The sequence below is a fragment of the Artemia sp. Qi Xiang Cuo genome, chromosome 5 (genome assembly GCF_049724085.1).
Source record: "Artemia sp. Qi Xiang Cuo chromosome 5, ASM4972408v1, whole genome shotgun sequence".
Taxonomy (NCBI): domain Eukaryota; kingdom Metazoa; phylum Arthropoda; class Branchiopoda; order Anostraca; family Artemiidae; genus Artemia; species Artemia sp. Qi Xiang Cuo.
This window is the reverse complement of record NC_142798.1, coordinates 14,148,214-14,169,678: the sequence shown is the minus strand read 5'-3', so window position 1 is coordinate 14,169,678 and position 21,465 is coordinate 14,148,214. Positions and strand designations below refer to the sequence as shown.

Below are 21,465 nucleotides of genomic sequence, written 5' to 3'. Positions count from 1 at the left end.
TAGACTTGCCAGAATCAGACTAAAAGAAAACCCCGCAAATGTGCCGATAATTTCTACCTATGCCCCCACCCGTGACGCTGCTGATACGACCAAGGATGATTTCTACGGCGAGCTGCAATAGCTGTCTTCTTCTGTTGCCGCACGTGATTACTTGATTGTTGCTGGAGACCTCAACGCAAGAGTTGGTCCGTCTGACCAAACCACAAGACAAGTCCTGGGAAAATTTGGACAAGGTCACAGATGCGAGAATGGCCAAAGGTTGGTAAACTACGCCTTGATGAACCACCTTTTTGTCAACAATACCATATTTCAGCACAAACCTAGCCACCTTTTAACTTGGCATTCAAATGACGGTGTCACTAAGGCTCAAATAGACTTCATTCTCGTACGCCAGGGCTGGAGAAGCTCCGTACAGGACTCTCGCTCTTACAACAGTGCGGACACAGACTCGCAGTCTGGATCTGACCAAAGGCTTATTGCTGCAAAAATTTTGCTACGTCTTGCAACTCGGAGAAAAAACAAGCCCAAGGCCGGATTCGACATTGGTAAGCTCCAAGACAAAGAAGTTCGGCAGGTCCTCAATTTGGAACTCATCAACCAATTTGACACCCTTAGTTCTGATGAAAACCCAACTCCGGAAAAGAGATGGAATACCATTAAGACAGTGGTGACAGAGACTGCCGATGAGATCCTAGGCCGAGCAAAAATCAAACGACATCACTGGATTACCGCTAGGACCCTGTCAATAGTCGGTGAGCGGAGACAAAAGATGGGCGGCCCTAAAGAAGAAACAAAAGAGCTGCGCAGACAGGTAAAACGCTCTGTTCGTCTGGACCGCCGCCAAATGTGGGAAAATGCTACCGTGTCGTTAGAGAAAGCAGCACGCTCACATGATACCCGAAAGCCTTACCAGATCCTGAAAGAATCCGTTGGTAAGAAAGCTGATGTCTCAGAAATAGTCAAAGACAGATCAGGAAAAATCATCAGTTGTCAGAAGGAGCGATCAGCAAGATGGAAGGATCACTTTCAGATCCTCCTAAACCCATCCCCATCATCTGCTCCTGATGCTCTCCCACCTGCCGTCCCTAAAGAACCCTACGATGTCGAGCTGGATACACCGACCAGAGCCGAAATACTAAAAGCGATCAAGACCCTGAAGAACCACAAAGCCCAAGGTGAAGACGGCCTCCCCCCAGAAGTGTCCAAACAATGCCCTTAGGTCACTGCTGAACAGCTCCATGGCATTCTCGAAGAAGTGTGAAGGACCAATTCTTTCCTAAAAGATTGGAAGACATCAGCCATTCTCCCTTTCTATATGAAAGGAGATAAAACCGAATGTAAAAATTACCGCGGAATAAGTCTTATAGACATTGCGGTCAAAATATTTGGGATCATACTCTTGAACCACTTCAAAGGGGCAAGGGAGGAAAGAACCCAAGGAAATCAAGCCGGCTTTCGGCCAGGTAGAGGCTGTACTGATAATATCTTCGTTTTTCGCCTCATTATCCAGCAGTTTAAAAGGTACAATATACCCCTGATCTTGATGTTCCTGGACTTCTCGCCAGGTCACTCGCCAGAAACTTTGGAAGATCCTAGAGAATGACGGAATGCCGCTGAAGTTTTTTGAACTGATGAAGGCATACTATGACGCGTCAGTGAGCCGAGTTCGAGTCTATGGCGAAGAAACTGAAGAATTCCTGGTTGAGTTCGGAGTAAAACAAGGGTGCGTCCTCTCTCTAACTCTGTTCAATTACTGCGACAATTGGGTGCTTGAAAATGCCCTGTCGTCCTATCCAGGAGTTCAGATCGGAAAAAATCTTTCACTGACTGATCTCGATTATGCGGATGATGTTGGCCTCCTGTCAGACCCCGTAGAAACTTAAAACATGCTTGACAACGTGGTGGCCTGGGCAGACCTGATCGGCTTGAAAGTCAGCACAGAGAAAACAAAATTCATGGCTATTAACCACAACACAGGACCATTCACACTAACTGTCAATCAAGTTCAGCTGGAAAAAGTCAACCGTTTCACATACCTAGGCTCCCAGATATGTACTGACGGATCTTCCGACGATGATATCCAACAGAGAATACAGAAAGCGCAGACAGTCTTTCCCTTCCTTCGGAAACCCTTATGGAGTCGCCGCGAAGTCAGTGTCCGAACGAAAGTTCGATTCTACATGGCACTAGTCCGCACCGTTCTCCTTTACGGATGCGAAACATGGTCGGTAAAACTACAGCATGAGAATACACTGAGGGTGTTTGAGCATACCTGTCTGCGAAGAATTCTCAGAATACAGCTGCGTGACCGTATCTCCAACGCGGATCTACGTCGAATGTGCAATATTCAGAGAAATGTTGTGCTCACTATTAAAGAACGCCGTTTGAAATGGTTGGGCCATGTATTACGGAAGCCGCCAGAGTACCTGCCTCGCCAAATACTTCTAGTCGAGCCTATTAGCTCTTGGAAGAGACGCCAAGAAGGACAGAGGAAAAACTGGTGGAACCTGGCCAAGTTAGACCTTGAACCTATCGGGGGTTTCAGAAAGTTCGGACACAGATGGTCAACTCAGTGGCTCGCTTTTGCAGAGCAGCTGGCAGAAGATCGCTCAACATGGTCCAAGAAGGTCTCCAAGATCATCGATGCCGGGCGAGGTGGAAACACGTGATTCCCGCCACAAGTACAAGTACAAGTAAAGTAGGTCCAGCGGAAAAATTTTTTTTGAGGTCCTTGATGCTTCAAGTATTACAGATTTCTGTAATCCGATAGACGGATAGCGCTGAAATTCCGCAATCAAATGATAAGAGAAGTATCGTCGTTGAAGCAATAAAGCCGTTGGCAACAACATAAGAGAAATAGTTTTATACACGGAACAAAGGGATACAAAACTTACATAGGGATTTATGCAGGGATACAAAATGTGCACAGAAAATGAAAATTTTTAGTAGATCCATCAGATTAGGGATGATTCTCTGCTTAAGTTTCGTCTTTTATCAGATAATGTGCTAGTTGTGTGCCCTCTTTTGCGTCTGTTGTTGTCAATATGGCAAAAGCTATATCCACAGAATATTGGCCAGGTCATTTGTGCTTTCCCTGTTTTCTCTTTATTTTTCTTTCCGTTCTGATTCATGTGTTTGTTTGACTGAGAAGAAGAAGAATTAAAATCATAAAAGTTTTCTGAAATATACATCGTGAGTTCCTTCGTCACTATTTTACCCCTACAAAAAAAAGAAAAAAAAAGAAGTGGTATATTTTTTGTGTTCCGATTGAAGTTTTCTCCTTTACCTTGTTGTTTAATCGGGCCATAGAGTCTTTGGGGGAGGACGCTGTCTTCACTTTTTTTTTTTAATGGAACATCTTCAAATTCTACTGGTCGGAACACATAAATTAATGCACTAAAATACTTCTTATATACTATGAATGGAAAAAATATAGATACTTTTCATCATTTACTTACCTTCTAAATGAAAATGTGCCCAGTTGATTCATTTACATTTAGTAAAATATGGAATAAATCAAACTCAACACGTTTTTTTGTTCCAGGTCATAATCAATCGCTGTAAAGAGTTAGCGCGTTTTGCAACTATGCATTGTCTTGCCACCAGTCTTTTCTTCTGGCTATACATGATTCTAATTGAAACGTCACATAGCCTTCATCATGACATCAAGCAGACGCATATTGGTACACTTCATAAATATGCTGCTTTTTCTTCTTCTGAAGAACAGTATCTGTCATTTATAGAATTTTCACCTGAAAATGGTAACAATGGTTTTCATATTTTCTTCAGTGACGTTAGGAATAGTCTGTGCTCGATCAATATCATAGTCACACTTGTTGATTGAAAAGTCATGATTTATGAACTTCGTTCCCGATTTTAGTTCTTCGTTGATTTTAGCGTCACGCTTAACTATAAAATCTGAAAATTTTAATGTACAGAGCAAATAGTATAGGTGACTTACCAGAGTGGAAACTGGCTTTAGTGTTGATTAAAAAAACTTCAATGCCGTCTAGTGTTTGGCGGTACTTGGCATTTTTGCCAGTGTAATAATAAGAACAGCTAATTTAATTTGTGTAGTTGGTAAAACTATTATAGTAACAAGTATCTGATCTCAATTGCTTACAGAAAAATGATTACAAAGTTTGAAAATATGCCAAGTGCCGCCAAACGGTAGATGGCCTTGATGGTTTTTTTTGCCGACACTGATGACAGTTTCCACTCTTATAAGTATCCTATACTCTTTTGAACAGAGCTTGATTTGAAAAGCCTATATCAACACTAATTGTTTTCCAAGTACTGTCTACTAATACATTGTCTTTGCATTTTTGTCAGGATTGTCAATCAGATAGGAGAATTATTGCTCCCTTCTTCCAACTTTCAAATTACAAAAGATTATGTATTATCACCCTGATTGGTTAATCACAAAAATTATTCTTGAAAGTCAAACCTAGCTCACCAAATCAAACCTAAAATCAAAAAAAAAGTATAGCAACAAACTGTATTGAATCGTAACACTCTAAATGGTCCCAAATTTCCTTTCTCTCTAGTCAGCTATCAACTTACTGGGCATGTATTCTGGGGGAAACTAAGCCTTTGGACACAAATATGAATTTGTTTATTGTAACTACTTGTATTGTAACTGTATTTTTTTAGTCTCAAATTTTTGCCTTCGGCTCCTGAAATCTGGCTGCAAAGCTTGTACTCTTGTTTTACTTCAAAAGTTTGTCTTTTAATTCTGTAATCCTCCTTCTTAGGAGGAGCAATTGTACACTAGTACTAATTTCTGTCTGAAATAATTAAGCGAATTGATTAAGCAATAAAGTAAACAAAAATAAAAAAAAAGTAAAAAAAAGTAAACAAATCAAAAAAAGTCAAACCTAGATTAATTCACCAAATTGTGCACGGGATACATTATGGTTGCTTTACTTCTGCGTAATTTTGATTTTACCAAAAAGGGTGACTTTAATATACATTTCAAAATGTGAATATTAAAACATCCTCACAAAAATATGTTGAAGAATAATCCTCCCCCCCCCCATTCATTTATGCAAATTGACACCCCTGACATGAAATTTAATCTGTTTTTCTAGCTGTTCAGTTTACAGTTGTAAATTTTTTGTTCAGTTTAATGAAGACCACGGAAATGGCCTATTTCATTTTGTAAATCCCCCCTCCTACAATTCTGTAAATTGCCACGCCTGACATGATAATTTGATCTATTTTTTTTAACTTGATTTTGAAAAGATTACCTTTTTTAGTGAGTTACTCTCCTGACCTTAGGTGCCACTGGATCCCGTAACTTCTAAACTGCAGCCCCGAGTTGTACGTATAAAAACCTAGGTACTGAAGGACCGATTTTATTAAGAACTGATACGGTGCCCAAGGGCTGTGATGAGCTGTTTGTAGCAATGTTATATTCAGTGCATGTTTGCTTATTTAATTTTGGGGTGCTAACGTACAATCATTAGCGCCCACTCCTCCTCCTCACTCCTCCTCAGAAGGAAACGCTATGAAATTGTTAAAACAACTTTGAAAAATTCTAAATACTAATATCATTCCTAAAAATTCTTTTTTTTTGAAAATTTGTACTTTCCCATAAAGTCCAAATATATACCCCAAGCTGTATATTTTTCATGCATTTTTCAATACGTAACTCTTTCTTCAAATAGATTTAATGGCAAAAAAGCAACGTTTACGGTATCAAGAAACGGAAAAATGCATAAAGAACCTATAATTTGGGCTATATATTTGCACCTTAGGGGGAGGGGGGTAAAGCGAAGTAAAGCGCTTCTAGGAATTATATAAGCAAGTATTTTCGATTTTTTTAAGTTGTTTTCAGAATTTTATAGTATTTCCTTCTTAGGAGGAGCAATTGTACACTAGTACTAATTTATGTTTGAAGTAATTAAGCGAGTTGATTAAGCAATAAAGTAAACAAAATATTTGATTTAAAAAATTTTCTCTTGAATTCCATAAAATAGATAATCTAGGATTAAATAGTAACAAATTTGTATAAGTGTTTTTCGCTGTTTCTAAATAACTTAATCTTAGCTTCATTTGATTAATGAAACCTTCTTAAATATAATTGACATAATGAATTCAGCTCTGTTATAACTAAGGGAGATTCGCTAAAATTTTTCTTTTCTTAATTCTGGGTTGGTGCCTTTTGGGATCAAATTTCTGGGAAGCAACTTACTAATTTTGGTGAAAAAAAACTCAAAGGTAACTAAAAATTCGGATACACAGATTGGTAGCTCCGGTAAATTGGGGAAATTGTAAACTGCACAGACAACATGACACTACCTACATTGCCTCACAGGGCAATGGCCCTGTGAGGCCTGATCTTCGAACCAGAGTGTACGAGTCCGCCCCGCTATTACATTTATGTAGGATATATGGTAAATGGGTAACCTTTTTTTTAGCCAAAAATACTTTTAAATTTGATTTTAACGTAAGGGGGCAGTGGAAAAAGTCACTAAAATGTTGAGGGGGGCAAAATGTGTTTCTTCAAAATCTAGAGGCTAAAATTGTGTTGTTTGTTTTATTTAAGTAGAAATACAAAAAACAGTGTATTTTTCAATCAAAATTTAAAAAAGGAAGTTTTTGGAGTCTGTGGGAAGGGGAGCAAAAAACTTGATTGGGAAAATTGCCCCATCCCTAATCCTTAAAATTTGCACAAACTTCGTGTTCTAGAAATTAAAATTTCTTAAATAGAAATACGGTACACACACGGTCGACTAATAGTGTTTTGAGCCTCATTATTTTGTAAAATATCGATTTATGTATAAGGTTTTACAAAATTGAAAATATGTCGAATGATAATAAAAAAATAGCATGGCTTAAAATATACACACTTCATTAAAATCTAGAGTAAAATTAAAGCTAACTCAGACCAAAATTGAAGGAAAGCATTTTTTGGATAGTTGATACAGGTGTATATTCTATGCGACTTTATAAACCTTAGGAAATAGGGAAGGGGGGGAGATAGAGGCTCAAAAATACCTTCCCAGGGCATAATTTTGACTCAATACTTATTCTTGAAAGCACCTACTGCGAGAATTTTCCAAGCTAACAATAATTTCTTCATCGAGAATCTGCCTGAAATAACTCGAACGTTTTTTTATATGTTTCAAAGTACTAAATATCATTTATATTACTCTCTTCATTTTCCTAGGGCACTGGAATTCCAAGATATACTCATAATTTTAGAAACATTTGATTAAGAAGCTACTTCCTGGCTTTTGGTCTCAAAGAGCACCGACTAAATACCAAGCGACCGATTTTGGTTTTTCGGAATAAAGACCGTACTTTTCTTTAGACTAGTATTGGCTGCTACTTAGGACCCTCAAGTCTTAGACAGCTATGCATATTGTTTTAACTGTATTTAATTTATAAAATAGATGACTAAAATATGTTGAAAGGATGCCCTGTTCAATACTACAATTAGTGAATAAATATTTATAAATTACAAATATTTGGAACAAATTTATTTGGCCAAAAATAAACTGTGGGAATGTTTGGCCAACTAATTATGAATAATTACTTATAAAATAGTTTTCTTTTGCGCTACAATACTTCATTTAGCGAAAACAAATATTTATGGAATTTGTACAAATTTCCATTTACACTGTTATTCACTTATTACATAAATGATGCACTAGATATCGTGTCCTTCACTTACCAAATAACCGTTCATAAATTTGTAAAAATTTGAAAATCCAAATTATTAACTTTTTGACTAAAAAATGAGGCGGTACATAAATAATACAGTGCCAGATACTTCCTCTAGCGAATAAACATTTGTAATTTCTTGGAACTTTACAGTATCAGTTATTTAAGGCTCTTAGCTTAGCATAATACTTAGCTTATATAAGAAATAGCCTACTGAAAAATGTTGCCCTAATCTTTAGCCCTAACTTGAGGACATTTATTAGAGATAAGGGGCCTCAGAGTGAATTTTCCGATTTTAGATAAAAGTATGAAGTTTCTTCAGTCAAGAAGCCTCTTAGGTCCAAAATCTGGCCCAAGGAAACCTGCCACATAATGGGTGGGAGCGACAGAAGAATAAAGGCAAAACTTAAAAATCTAATAGAGACGATAATGATAACGTTAATAGACATTACAGGGACAGGAATACGCTAGATAATTCTCGGATACAGTAAGCGCTAATATGCGGAAACCACTTAATCAGACACTAATTTATTTCTTTTTTTAAAAAAACCCGCCATACAAAAGACACGAAGGCGGAGTAAATAATAAAAAAAGAAATAAATAAAAACACGACGTTAAAGACAAAAACTAAATACTTTAAAATACATAACATCTTCAACGAAACATTGGGTCAGAACCGAGGTTTAAAAATAGTTTATTTTCGATAGACGGCAACTCTAAGTTTCGACTCGTCTGAATTTGTAAATAGTTTCCAAAAATTTAGAATGCACAGATAATGTGGTAAAGCAACAGAGTTGAAAACTTTATACAATTTAAATTTGAGATATCTTCTGCATAACATAGGGGCGACAAAATAATACCGGCAGGGGTGAAAGGCAAAGGAACATATGACTGCACATCAGGAAATCTACTGTTGAATAGCAATGGGGAAGAAATGGTACCTAGGCGAGTACCTTTCTCTGCATCTGCAAAAATATCGGAAGTGGGTGGGTGGTGAGAGGCAGTGTAGAACACTTGAGGGCCGTCACTTTTAGATGAAGAGTAAACTATCAGGTTAACTCTAAGACGATAGTACATATCTTGAATGGATTTGGTATAAGAAAGGTTCAGCCTATGTGTTCTGGCGTGGCGCAACATAGCGGCATTAATCTGAAGGTCAAAATCTTGACGGAAATCGTTACCTGCTAGCACAAGACTTTCACCTGACGCATAAGCATCAATGAATTTATTGTTGCTGACAGACAAAGTGTAAGAACAGCCTAGATGAGGATGGAATCAGCATTGATAGGATGGAACATGATACTTCGCAATAAGATGGTCAATGAAAAGCAGTTCAAAAAGCTTGCAAAACATGGTAGCAAGTACTACAGGGCGGAATGAGGAGCATTGAGTGATGATTTTGCCCTTTTTAAAATGGGATAAGATGTCCAATTGAAAAGGAAGAAGGCACAACTCCTTGGGCTATAATTAAACTCATGAGGAAATCCATAGGGGTTACCGGTAGATATCTACCATGGTGAATATAAAGAGCATTTACCACTTCAATCCTGGAACGCTTCTTAGTTTTTACGTGCAGGATTGCTCGGACTACAGAATCAACTGCGGCAATGCAGTAGTCGAGGGAGTTTGGAGGGAGCTGGTTTCAAAAACACTAAATTTTTGGTCGTATTCAGACTGACATGCAAAATTTCAGCCGGAAAATAAGAATCCCAATTGAAATCTGGAATATCTCGGACAGATAGGCTGGAAGCTTAGTTTCTCTTGAAACATTTCTTCAGAAGGAAGTTTTAGATTGAGAAGGCTGCTGAGAAGTGTTTTCAGCTAATTGGCTCATACGGGGAGATAATAGTCTTAGAAACTTTTTATTGGCATAAAGTTAGAGACCTAGTCAGAACGAGGGTGGTAATATTGGAGCCATAGGTGGTTCTAAAAAAAAATTTCTAAGTGTCAACAAAGCTCGGGTTGTTAGACCAATGCCATGTGACGCTACGACAGGTATGTTTGTAAGTGTCAGCGACAGTGTCTTTTTATGTGCACTGTATTTCGTGGCAAATCTGTGAAAGATAAAAATTAAGCAATATACATTTTATCAACATCAGCTTGAGGATTTTTCATAAGTGGCTGGGATGAGGTATGGATTTTTAAAGATTTTTTTTTATTGATTTAATTAAAATAAAAAGTAGAAAAATACTGACAAAGACTGTCATCAATTAAAAAAACGACAAGAAAGAAATAATTTGCTACGATACTATTTCAGGAGAAATTCCTTCTACTCTCGCTCAGATAATGAACAACTCATTGATTCTGAGTACAACTGGTCTGTGCGACGTTGATAGCGATATAACCACAATCATTTCAGAATTTTCGCCATACCTTTACCCATTCAGTATTGAATACAGCATTCTTGTCGGTAAGTTATTTAATTTACATTCTTAACATTCGTAAAGATTATTATTCGAATTAACGTAATTCGTAAGCGTTATTCTTAAAATCGGTTAATTTTTTTGTCCGTATGTCTAAAGTCGAAAACAATAAGAATTCCAAATAGGGATAGGTCCTTTTATTAGACAGTGAAATGAAAATATAAAACAAAGACTCTAAATATTTTGATGACAAAGTCGGTCATCACAGTCATCATCAGTAACTCTACTGATGATGATGACCGACTGTGTCATCGAAATATTTAGAGTCTTTGTTTTATATTTTCATTTCACTGTCTAATAAAAGGACCTATCCCTATTTGGAATTCTTATTGTTTTCGTCATAGCAAAGGCAGTGTGGTCATGGAGAATAATAGTAATGTCTAAAGTCATTCCTTTCAAATTTCTTCTTTTAAATTTCCCACACATCCCAAACAATCTCACAGGTGTCAAATTAAAAATTCATATTCTTCCTTAACGCATAGGTCAATTTTTTCGTCTAAAAGCTGTTTATAATGTGGCTCATTGAGACCCTGAGTTAAGAAATTTAGTGCATTGTTATTGGAGTGTAGATAAAACTTTTCTTTAGGGGAATTCGAGGGGTGGTGACACCATAGTTCTCGTAGTTTTGGTTCGCTTTAAATTTGACTTTATGGTTCAGTGACACCATAGTTCTCGTAGTTTTGGTTCGCTTTAAATTTGACGTTATGGTTCAGTGACACCATAGTTCTCGTAGTTTTGGTTCGCTTTAAATTTGACTTTATGGTTCAGTGACGTTTTTGAGTATTTCCAGTACACAGCTTCATTTAATTGGTTCACTAGTTATTCATGCTGTCATCAAATTCACGCCTCTAAGGATACTTATGCTAACTCAGGTTGACCAATACGCTAAAACGCCAAAGACAAGGGTACTGTTATCTCAGCCTTATACCGTATTGAGAGCATGAAACAGCATTGATAAGCACAGTTCATAATAAAAAGAATACTGATAAATCTATTAGCCATCTTATGGCTGATTCATCCATCTTATGGCTGATTTCTCAGTCGTTTTCAGGAAGTCATTTGCCTTCCTTATGAATTATTTTAGGGGACCCTTTTGGATTGATTATCTACCAGAAAGTTTTTTCGACCGGCCAGAATATCACTCAGGATATGCAGTCTCCCATGTTTTTATTGATTAATTTAATAGGATGCATAGTTGAAAGATTAAATTGGTATTCAATAAATTTAATGTTTTATTTTGATTGAGGTGCGTTGAGGAAGGACTTGAGAGCTGAGTGTTAAGTTAGTGGTAGAAGGGTACACAAATGTTGATGTTTTATTTTGCTTCTTAAATCCCTTCTGAGGTTAATGTTAAATATTTTTTTTTTTTTTTTTTGGATTTTTTTATTATTCGTCCTCCATATGTTGCTGTGGCATTTGGAAGGGCATTTTAATAATTGATATTAAATTAAACAATTACTTAATTGCTGGTTTAATAAATGATTCTTAAACAAAGAGATAATTAAGAAAGGCACCGGTGAATTTATTTAAAAGCTTAAGAAAAGGGAGGGAGGAGATAGCTTGTTTAAAAATATTAGAAACTTGAAGACAACCTCTAAGGTTGTTAAATATAGATGTCCCAGGACTGACGTGAGTAAAAGTTTCCGATATAAAAAACTAAAACTTCTAAACTTGTAACTTAACGTCACAAGGTTGAAGTTACAAATCAGTTAGTTCGACCAAGAAAGAACATTTTCTTCTATTCTCTTTTTACAATACTATTGAAAATGTTGTTGTATTGAAGTATTTTAAACATTTTGTTTTTTTACAATTTATCGTATGAAAACTTTAGGAAAGTTGAGAAAGTTTTTTTATACAATACTTATTACAGACTGTGTGTAGCTTAAAATTTTAACCCAACTTTTTGACTGTTATAACTTCATTTGAAATTGAATTTCTAAAATTTACGCGTAATAAGGATAAAAGACTTGTCAGGGTATAAGAAAACTTACCGCAGTTTTAAAATCTTTGTGCTGATTTAACTTAAGAAAGGAAAAAATCAAAGTCAACAAAATTTAGATTAAAATTTATTCCCCAGATATCTTTTTTTTACGTTTTTGATCCCATTCAATTGCTTTATCACATTACTCTGTCTCATCAACTGAATTCAGTGTCATCAATGACACTGAAATCAAATGATATCATTGCTTGAACTGAATTACTTCTGTGCAATCCACCAGTTCCCTTCTTGTCTGAGCTAAAATGATACCTTGGCGATTGATGAAAAATACCATTACGTACAGAAATTTAATTGTACTTATACTGCTTATAAAATTGCGTGAAGTGGGTTTTAAATTTAGTTTGTGAAGTGTATTTTAAGCGTTTTTAAGTGTATTTAGGTGTATTCAAAAAAGCAATAAGTTCCCTTTCAAAAAATTTTATTAATTTTTTTTTACCTTTTGTTAATGCATTCATTCATGAATTGCACTTTAAATTACTCTGCTTTAGTGAAAGTTCTCCAGGTTGTTTTCTTTGTCCTATTTAATTATAATTCCTTACACGAATAATGAATTCTTTCCACTTTGTATTCACCTAATCTAGTTGAATTTACTTAAAATAATACTTAATATACTTATTCTGAGTTTGCATAATCTTAATTCTAGTTGGAATCTGGTACATAATTTGGAGCAACATAGGCAAGGTTCAAGAAGAAAAAGAAATTTTATCCTGTCTCCCACATTCGAGTGTTGTTCAAACCCAGTGCTTAGAAAACGGGCTGTCTAATCGTCTGATCATTCATGCTGATTGTCATGCTTCAAATAGAGGTCTTTTTCTTGGACTCCTTGTTCTTGCTGGGAGTATTGTCGTCGTTTTCATTATTTTCATTGGCTCTTCTGATCAAGAATTTATGAAGCATGCTGTCCTTGCAAGCAGCCTTTTTGGTAATGTTTTTTTTTTTTTCAGAACTTATTATAATATAGTACAATAATATTATATTTTAATTGTGGAGGGGTTTCAGATGATCTAAGCTGTCTTTCTGATGATCTAAGTTCCCATGTTCATACATAAGAACTGACAATAAGTTTAAACTATAATATTTGGGAAGGGGATCTTACTACTACTACTACTTATAATTCGCCGCAGCACCAAACATCCTGAGGCCGACACAGCAACGCACGCTCCTTCTGCATCCCAATGTATTTAAAGTCTCCCTCTTTACATCCTCCCAGGAAGTTCCCATTTCCCTTAAATCTTTCCTTACGATATCCTCCAATCCCAACCAAGGACGACCTGCTTTCTATTTAGACCTTGATGGTTGACTGAAAGGGGCATTGTTTGGCTTTTGGTCATCCTTCATCCGCAGAACGTGCCTAACTATTTCAACCTTTCTCTCATTACAGCCTTAGAAAGCAGGATTATGCCATAATTTCCGTACAACCTACTGTTTGAAATACAGTTGGATACCCAAACAATCCTTATGCAATTACCCTGGAAAACATCTAGCAAATCTTCCTCCGTTTTTCGGAGCGCGAATGCTTTAGAACCATATTTGACCACTGTCATCACTCTAGCTCCCAATGCTCTAACCTTGGTTCGCAGACTTATCCTCGTATTCTTCTAAACTTTTTTCAACTGGTAAAAAAACACCTCACAAATTATTTTTCATACAATTATTCCATTCATCATTTCAAATTTCAATTTCTCAAGTTTAGTATTCAACTGCTCCTGGAAAGTTTTTCTCAAATTCTTATACTGGATTCTACCAACGCCATTGCTGTCCAGAAGGTGTCCTCCGAAATTTCAGCTTTAAATTAGCCCTAGAAAATAATAGATGGTTATTTATACTTTTAACGTCAATACCAGCACTACTATATACCCTAGTATCTTGTATTGATCATGTCAGTCTTTGGTCTACAATAAACTAATCAACAAGTTTAGCTGTCTTACCATCTTGTGAATACCATGTTAACCTATGGCCCATTTTCTGACCAAATACTTTATTGGCTATAGCTAGATTGTTATATCTACAAAATTACAGCAGTCTGTAGTCATTACTGTTTTCTTTCTCTACACCAAATTTATCTAGGCTAGGATACCATCTGATCCTATTTCTACCGACCCTGGCATTAAATCTTTCTAATAAAACACCATATTTTTACCTGGAACCCGGTCTATTTGTTCCTGTAACTGTAAGTAAAATTCATCTGAGTCCCTAGTATCTCCGTCAGTCGGTTCTACTGTGGCATATACTACTATGATTGATACTCTGTACTTTTGAATAATAAAATAAGCGATTGGAATTCTATTATTAATACTTTTACAGCCTTAACAAGACTTAGCAGCTTCCTTATTCATCATGAGCCCTACTCCCTGCCTGTGTGCCCCATCCTTTCTGCCTGAGTAAATACATTCTATATCACCTAATTCAATGTTTCCTACCCTAGGATATGAGTTCATGAAACTACTAATAAGTCTTGATCAAAGCGTCCGAATTCGTCAGTCAAAATGTCGAAACAATAGTTATTTTTTAACGTCGTAACATTCCGAATTGCAATTTTAATATTCTTTAATTCACTAAAACTATTTTGGCCACAGGAAATGCAATTGTCTCATAAACAGTGCATGATGGAGACCACCACATCTTCTCAGGTCGACATCGAAGCACTTAAGAACCTTGGCTTAGAACCAGACAGCAAGAAGTCCTTTGGACCTCCAGTTGGATGGAGGCTTTGTGTAATCCTGGACCAACCTTCGTCAAAATATGGTTTTCAGCATTTGGCGATTTTCTTCTATCAACAAGAAAAACCCTGCACAGACAATCTCAACCTTATTTTCTCCGACTCATTATATATCCATGCCTACAAATATTATGCTACCAGGGGAGGGCAGCCCGTAGTTGAAAAATTAGCCAGGAAGAGATTTTTTTAGCCCAAAAACGCCCGAAAACCATTCTCTATGATTTTCAAGTGCACCTATGGCAGTGGAGAAAAAAAAAAAACGAGCATCCGTATAGAGCATCAAAATATAGAATCATTACTACCCATACAAAAGCCAGGGTTCAAGCCAGGGAGCTTTAAGTTTCCTGGCTGTAAGTTTTCTTGATCGGGTTTTCGGTCATGGCGATTCCAATGGTTTAGTTTCTGTTTCGATTTGATGCCATTTCTAGGAGTTTCTGGCTATTTTATGAAATTCCCTTAAATTTGTTTTCAAACTAACATTTTACAACTAAGAATAATTTAGATAATACTTATCGTTGCTGAATTAGCTAGGAAAAACAAGTTCTTCTCACTTGCAATTTTTATTAAATGTGTTTTTTTTTGCTACTATTGTCCGTGTTTTGTTTTTTATATGGTTAGCCAGGGCTAATAATAAATGAGAAATAATGGGATGATAGACAATAATTCAATAGATAATGTAAATTAATAAATGAATAGCTTAAATAAATAAAAAAACGAGAAGTGATAATTGAGAATTTGAAAACAAATAGCAACGCTAAAACTCTGATTGAGACAGAAAAAAGAAATCTAAACACACTAGCACGTAAGAAGGAGAAGAGGGGTAAATCCATTTTATGGAGATTTATCCACTTGGCAGGTAACTGCTCCAACATGAGTAGGAACATAAAGAAAGTAATTAATGTACGAAAAGAAAGCAGGTAAAATATGTTTGTTCTTCTTACGTTTTGGATAAAATAAAACGCTACAGTAAAAATAACTTTCGTCGAGCCTCTATTTTATGTTAAAAATCAATAAAGAGAAATAGAACTTAAATCTCACTAAGAGTTATAAGTATGCGCTTTAAAAAAGTCAACTCGGTAAACATCAATAATATTCAATATACAAACCCGAAAAAATTCAAACTGAAAGAAAAAAACTGACCAAATGCAGGAAGAGACAGAAATAGAAACAAAGATAAAGGAAAAGGAAAGACAGAGATATAGAGAAAGAGAAACAAATTGACCCAAGAAAAACTTAAAAATACTGAATAAAAACAAATTCATAAGAGAAAGGTTAAAGCTCCTTTTGTATCTTTTGTAAGTGCATACATGAGTAAGTAATAGGACCTTTTTAATTTTATCTGGGGGCTGTTTCTAAATTGATACTAAGTAAAAGACAAATTATCAGACTTATAGAGATTTGGTACTGCCCATTTTCCAAAATATAAACAAAAATCATACCGTCTAACACTTAATGAGGACATCTCAGACCAAACCTAGAAAAGCATGGTAAGGTACTTGGTCTTCTTTATTTATGATCTTAGTCACCCATTTATAAATGGATTTAACTTGATTAAATCGCCCCTTTGTAAGGCCCCGGTACCCATTTAAGAATGCATTCTCTAAAATAGGGTAAACAATCATTTTCCAGGCAATCTCTAGTGGATATTTCAAGATAATTAGTTGAGCTTGGTGAATGAAATTCGCAAGATTTGATACTTGAGCTAATCGCTCAACGATTCCTTCTTCCGGCTGTACTACATCCTTAAAAATATTTAAGTGCACTTGCTCAGGAAGTGACTATTTGCCTAAGTCTGATAACCTAAACTTATATATCAAGTGCAAGGCCGTACCCAGAGGAGGGTTAGGGGGTTTGAACCCCCTCCGAAATGTTGGTTTGACTCGTAAAAACTTAACAAGAATAGATATAAACAAATTTTGTATGCGTTTTTGAGGGTTTTTTGTGTACCCCCCCCCCCTGGAAAAAATCTTTGATTAAAACCCCCTCCGAAAAAAAATCCTGGGTAAATCCTTGATTAAGTGAATGGGACTTTGTGAAATTAAATTCCTAATATATTTCAAGAATAGTTATTGACCGACTGGCTTTCTTCAGTAATTCAAAGCTAATCAGAATTTGCTCTGTAATTACTTTGTAATTGACTTTGATAATTACTTAAAACACTGCAAAAAAACTTCAGAGGTCACCTATACTTTCTTTGATGATCTATAAATTGCAGTTATTTCCCTTTCTAAATATAAATTTTAATTTGAAAACTTAATCTAAATTTAATCTGCTGTCTTTAACCTACATATAAAAACATTAGATGTCACATAAAATTTCTTTGATGATGGATAAATTGTAATTATTTCCCTTTCTAAATATAAATTTTAATCTAAAAAACTTAATCTAAAGTTTTATCTATTTAATATAAAAACTTTAGAGGTCATCTACACTTTCCTTAGTAATGTATAGATAGTAGCTATTTCCCTTTCTAAATATATATTTTAATCCCAAGTCGTGTTTTTACTCAATAATGGTTATATTTCGTTATATTTCAGAAGTTTTACTGTTAGTCATGATGATAATTTCTGTACTCATCGCCTATCGTCAGATGACACGACTGCATATAAACCCAAATCCAGTATCACAACTAGATGACTGTCTTCTCTTCATATGCATACCACTTTTCTTCCTCTACGGAATTTTTTGTATTGTACCAGCCTTAGCTGTTCGGAACTTCCTCGCTATTGCGCTTATCCTCATGCAGGTAGTCTTCTGTTTTCTCTTTTCCTTTCTCTCTTTTTTATTCTACTTTTGGAATTTATTACATTAAGCTACAAAGCACGGGTATTTTGTTTTAAAAAAGTTATTATCAGTAGGTAATGAACTGTTTAGGATATGATCAACTGATTCAACTGATTCAGTCTGAAGATCCATTCTGAAGCGTATTTTTTATGTCACTAAACAACACTGAAGATATAGAATAAGCATAACTTTATTCTATTAAAGTTTTGATAGAAATTAAAAGTCCAAAATTTATTTAAATTTAATTGGAAATTTGATTTAATGTATTTCAATACACAGGAACTACTGCAAATATTATGATTTTGGTTTTATAGTTAATTGTAAGTCTTTAGGTAATGCTAGATGGTGTTAGTTGTTCTTTTCTCAGACATAAATTTCCGTTACCTGTTATATTGGTGTCCAATAATTTTTAAGATTATGCGTAATATTTGATTTCTATTACGCTCTCCGTTTATTTTTTTTTATATCTCACTTCATAAAATCATTAGAAAAAAATACTTGATAGTTTGTTTAAAAAAAAAAGAAACCTATTTTTTTTATGTAGACCTTTTATTCTCTACATTATGTTATCATGCATATTAAATTAATTCTAACGCTTCAGAAGTACAAAAAGAAAGAATCTGCATGCAGATAGCGTTACGTCACTCAACTCTACTTAAAAAATATGGAAAAAAGTTTATATGAATTTATTACGGAGTTGATTTAAAATAAGAGAGTACATATATTTAGTTCCAGTCAGAAATTTGTAGTGAAATTTATTTTATTACCAATTAAGTGAATTAAGAGTAACAAACGTTACAATTTTGGATTCTAAATTATTTTCTCAGATTTGAACTTCAGTTTCCTCTTATTCTAGTTTGCATAATCTTTGAGATTATGGGGTTATATAATTTAAATTTTTCCCTCCATTTCATTGTTTTACATCTTGCTTTAACAAATTTCTGAGTAAGTTGAGTATTTGATATAGTTAAACTATCATGTCATAGGATTGAAGCTAAAATTTATTCATAAGTGATGAAAATCAACTCTTTTTGTTAAAAAAAAAACTTCTCAAGTCAAAATACCAGTGTATATGAAATAGCTTGGGATTAGCTTGGGAAAATCTTAGCAGTTTACTTAGATTGGTTAACTTTAAGTTGGCAGGCCTCTTGAGGACACACAAACTTTTTATACCCTTTTCTGTATTTCGAAATTCAGGAAAAGACAAGTTTGATGTAATTTAAGTTCCATTTTTTCAGAAAACGCAACTTAGTCGCAAGTCGCTAAACGCCAGATACTGTTGGTAATTTTTTTTTTCAACACTAGAGCCAATTTCCTCTATTTCAGTTTTCTATACTCAGTGCTCGTAATAATTCTCTGACAGCTAAAGCTACATCTTCCAAATCCTTGGCAATATTATCCATGGCCTCCACGTCACACCTCCTTAGTTCATATTTTAATACTGTCTCTACTTTCCTTTTCTCTATGTTTGCCCTGTGAAAAAGACTCAGCAACTGAAACGTCGATTTGAGGCCTATGTGCAGCAATGGCTCTGGAGGATCTTTACCCTTTATCTTTATCCTACATTCTATACATTCCTCTTATTTTCATATATTCTATCACTCAGATAATTCTTTTACAAGGTCCTTCTCCTCTCTATTAAACATAAAGTATTTTTCCTAGTAGTCCTTTTAGTCCCATGTGCTCTATTTCTTTATCTTTGGTTTGCCTTTTTAGGGCTGTTAAATTTTTCGTTATTCCTTGTTTTAACTTTATTAATTTTGTATGGCAGATATTTATTTTTGTTTCACTTTGGGTTTTCGTGTTTTTTAGACTTTTTGTTACATTAATGATGTTCGTTTTTTTTTCAGTTTTCAACATATTATTACTGTGAAAGAAATTACAAAAAGTAAAATTTTATCTTGCCTTGTCTAATATAATTGTTTCTTATCCAGGTTGTTCAAGTAATCATCCAAACTCCATTTTTAATAGATGCTTTGAGACGATGTAGCAATTCAGCAACTTTGCGGGCCCGCAAACCCGGTCGTGAATTTGTGACCTTTTTAATAGTGGCCAATATGGCAATGTGGGTGTTGAACACATTTGAAATTAAATCACATGAAACCCATTTAGAACGAATTCGATTCTATGGTCAGCCCTTGTGGACATTTTTAAGTCATGTGACGCTACCATTAACTTTGTTTTATAGATTTCACTCAGCCGTATGTCTAGTTGATGTATGGAAATCTGCTTATGAACCCGGAGACCATTAACTTGGCGTATTTCCAGCGTGTAAAGTGCCATTTTCCTAATTTTTCTGCAATAAATTATTTATCAGCAATTATACCTACCAGTTTTGGACATTAGGTCTTGAGGATTACAACACCCCCCCCCCCAGAGTTTTCAGGGTAAGAGTTGTAAGTTATGCCCTGGAGACATATACGGTTTTCATTAAAAGCATTGTCGTAGAAACTTCAAAAGGGCTCATTCGATTGGAAATTGAAAGGGCTAGTGCCTTTTTTTATATTTGAAAGTGATTGGAGAGCACTTAACGCCCCTCTCATGCCCACCATTTCCCCAAACACATCCAATCAAAATTTTGAGATAGCCATTTTGTTTAACCTAGTTGAAAGTTCTGGAAATTACTTCTTTAAGGATGACAATCCCCTCACGGCCCTGAGGACAAGGGTTGAAATTTTTGCCCTGGGGTTACATAAGGTGTTTATAGAAAATGTTGTCGTAGAAACTCAAAAAGGGCTGATTCGAATGAAAATTGAAAGGTATAGTGCCCTTTTTAATAGTTGTTAGTTATATGAGAGCAACTAACTTCCCTTTCATGCCCACCATTTCCCCAAACACATCCAATCGAAATTTTGAGATAGCCATTTTGTTCAACGTAGTTTAACGTAGTGAAGAAATTGAAAGGGATAGTGCCCTTTTTAATACTAGAATTTGATTGGAAGGCTTGACATTTTGATAGTAAAGAGCGATTCGGGTAAAATGTATTTTTTGTTTCCAGGACACTTCGTATCGAAGGAGTTGTCGTAGAAACTTCGAAAAGGGCTCATTCGATTGAAAATAGAAAGGGCTAGTGCCATTTTTATCAGTTGAAAGTGATTGGAGGGCAACTAATCCCCTTCCCACATCCACTCTCCCATTTTCCCATTATGTTTAAAAGCTAAATGATGCCTTAAGATTAGATAAAAATGCACTGTGTTAATGCTAATTCCCAATAACACATCTCAGCCGTATCCCAAGAACGACTGAGGGTATTATGTTCATACTTTCGGGGTTACTTCTGCTCTTTAAATTTAACCAAATCAAAATAGCGTAAGTGGATCCAAGCTATCAAAGAAAGCAAACAGATTTTTTTGCGAATGGTATCAAGTTTTCTATTTCAGGTCAACTAGAGGAGGTATGAAAAAACTAAATTAAACTCTGCTATTTGTGTCCCGATTTTTAAAAGGGTGTATGTTGTTAAAAATTGTTGAAATATTGTCAATATCATACAAATAGGAGGCCAAACTATAAAGTCTTAAAAAAACGAAAAGATTTAAAGTATTATTTTATTTTTTCCCTGAAAAGACTATGTCAATATAAAACGAACAGAAATTAATTAAGAAAACTTTTTCCAAAAAATAAGTTTTTCAAAGAAAAGTAATTTGCTCCATTAAACCAAAAATGAGCAAAAATAAAATAAAATAATCTACCAAGCGTGAAACTACCACATATCAGCATCGATAAATAAATGAAACCCAAAACGAACAGAAATTACAATAGATAACCGAGTCAAACTCAAAACGAGCAGAAATTAACTCCAGTAGGGCTCAAAACCCCTATGCCTTCCCAAGGCCAGAACATAATTTCACTTTTTCACATTCATTTGCATT

The 21,465-nt window shown here is 35.2% G+C and overlaps 1 protein-coding gene across 1 annotated transcript in view; it reads left to right on the top strand.

Annotated features, from left to right (window-relative positions):
• Positions 1–19,887, top strand: part of LOC148951840 (proton channel OtopLc-like) — a 150,164-nt gene extending 130,277 nt beyond the window's left edge. The window contains exons 8-12 of the mRNA XM_089088744.1: positions 3,545–3,761; positions 9,929–10,081; positions 12,737–13,015; positions 17,350–17,558; positions 19,531–19,887. Of these exons, the coding sequence (XP_088944870.1) occupies positions 3,545–3,761; positions 9,929–10,081; positions 12,737–13,015; positions 17,350–17,558; positions 19,531–19,848 (1,176 nt within the window). The 3' untranslated portion in view covers positions 19,849–19,887. The remainder of the gene's footprint in view (positions 1–3,544; positions 3,762–9,928; positions 10,082–12,736; positions 13,016–17,349; positions 17,559–19,530) is intronic.
• The last annotated feature ends 1,578 nt before the right edge of the window (positions 19,888–21,465 follow it).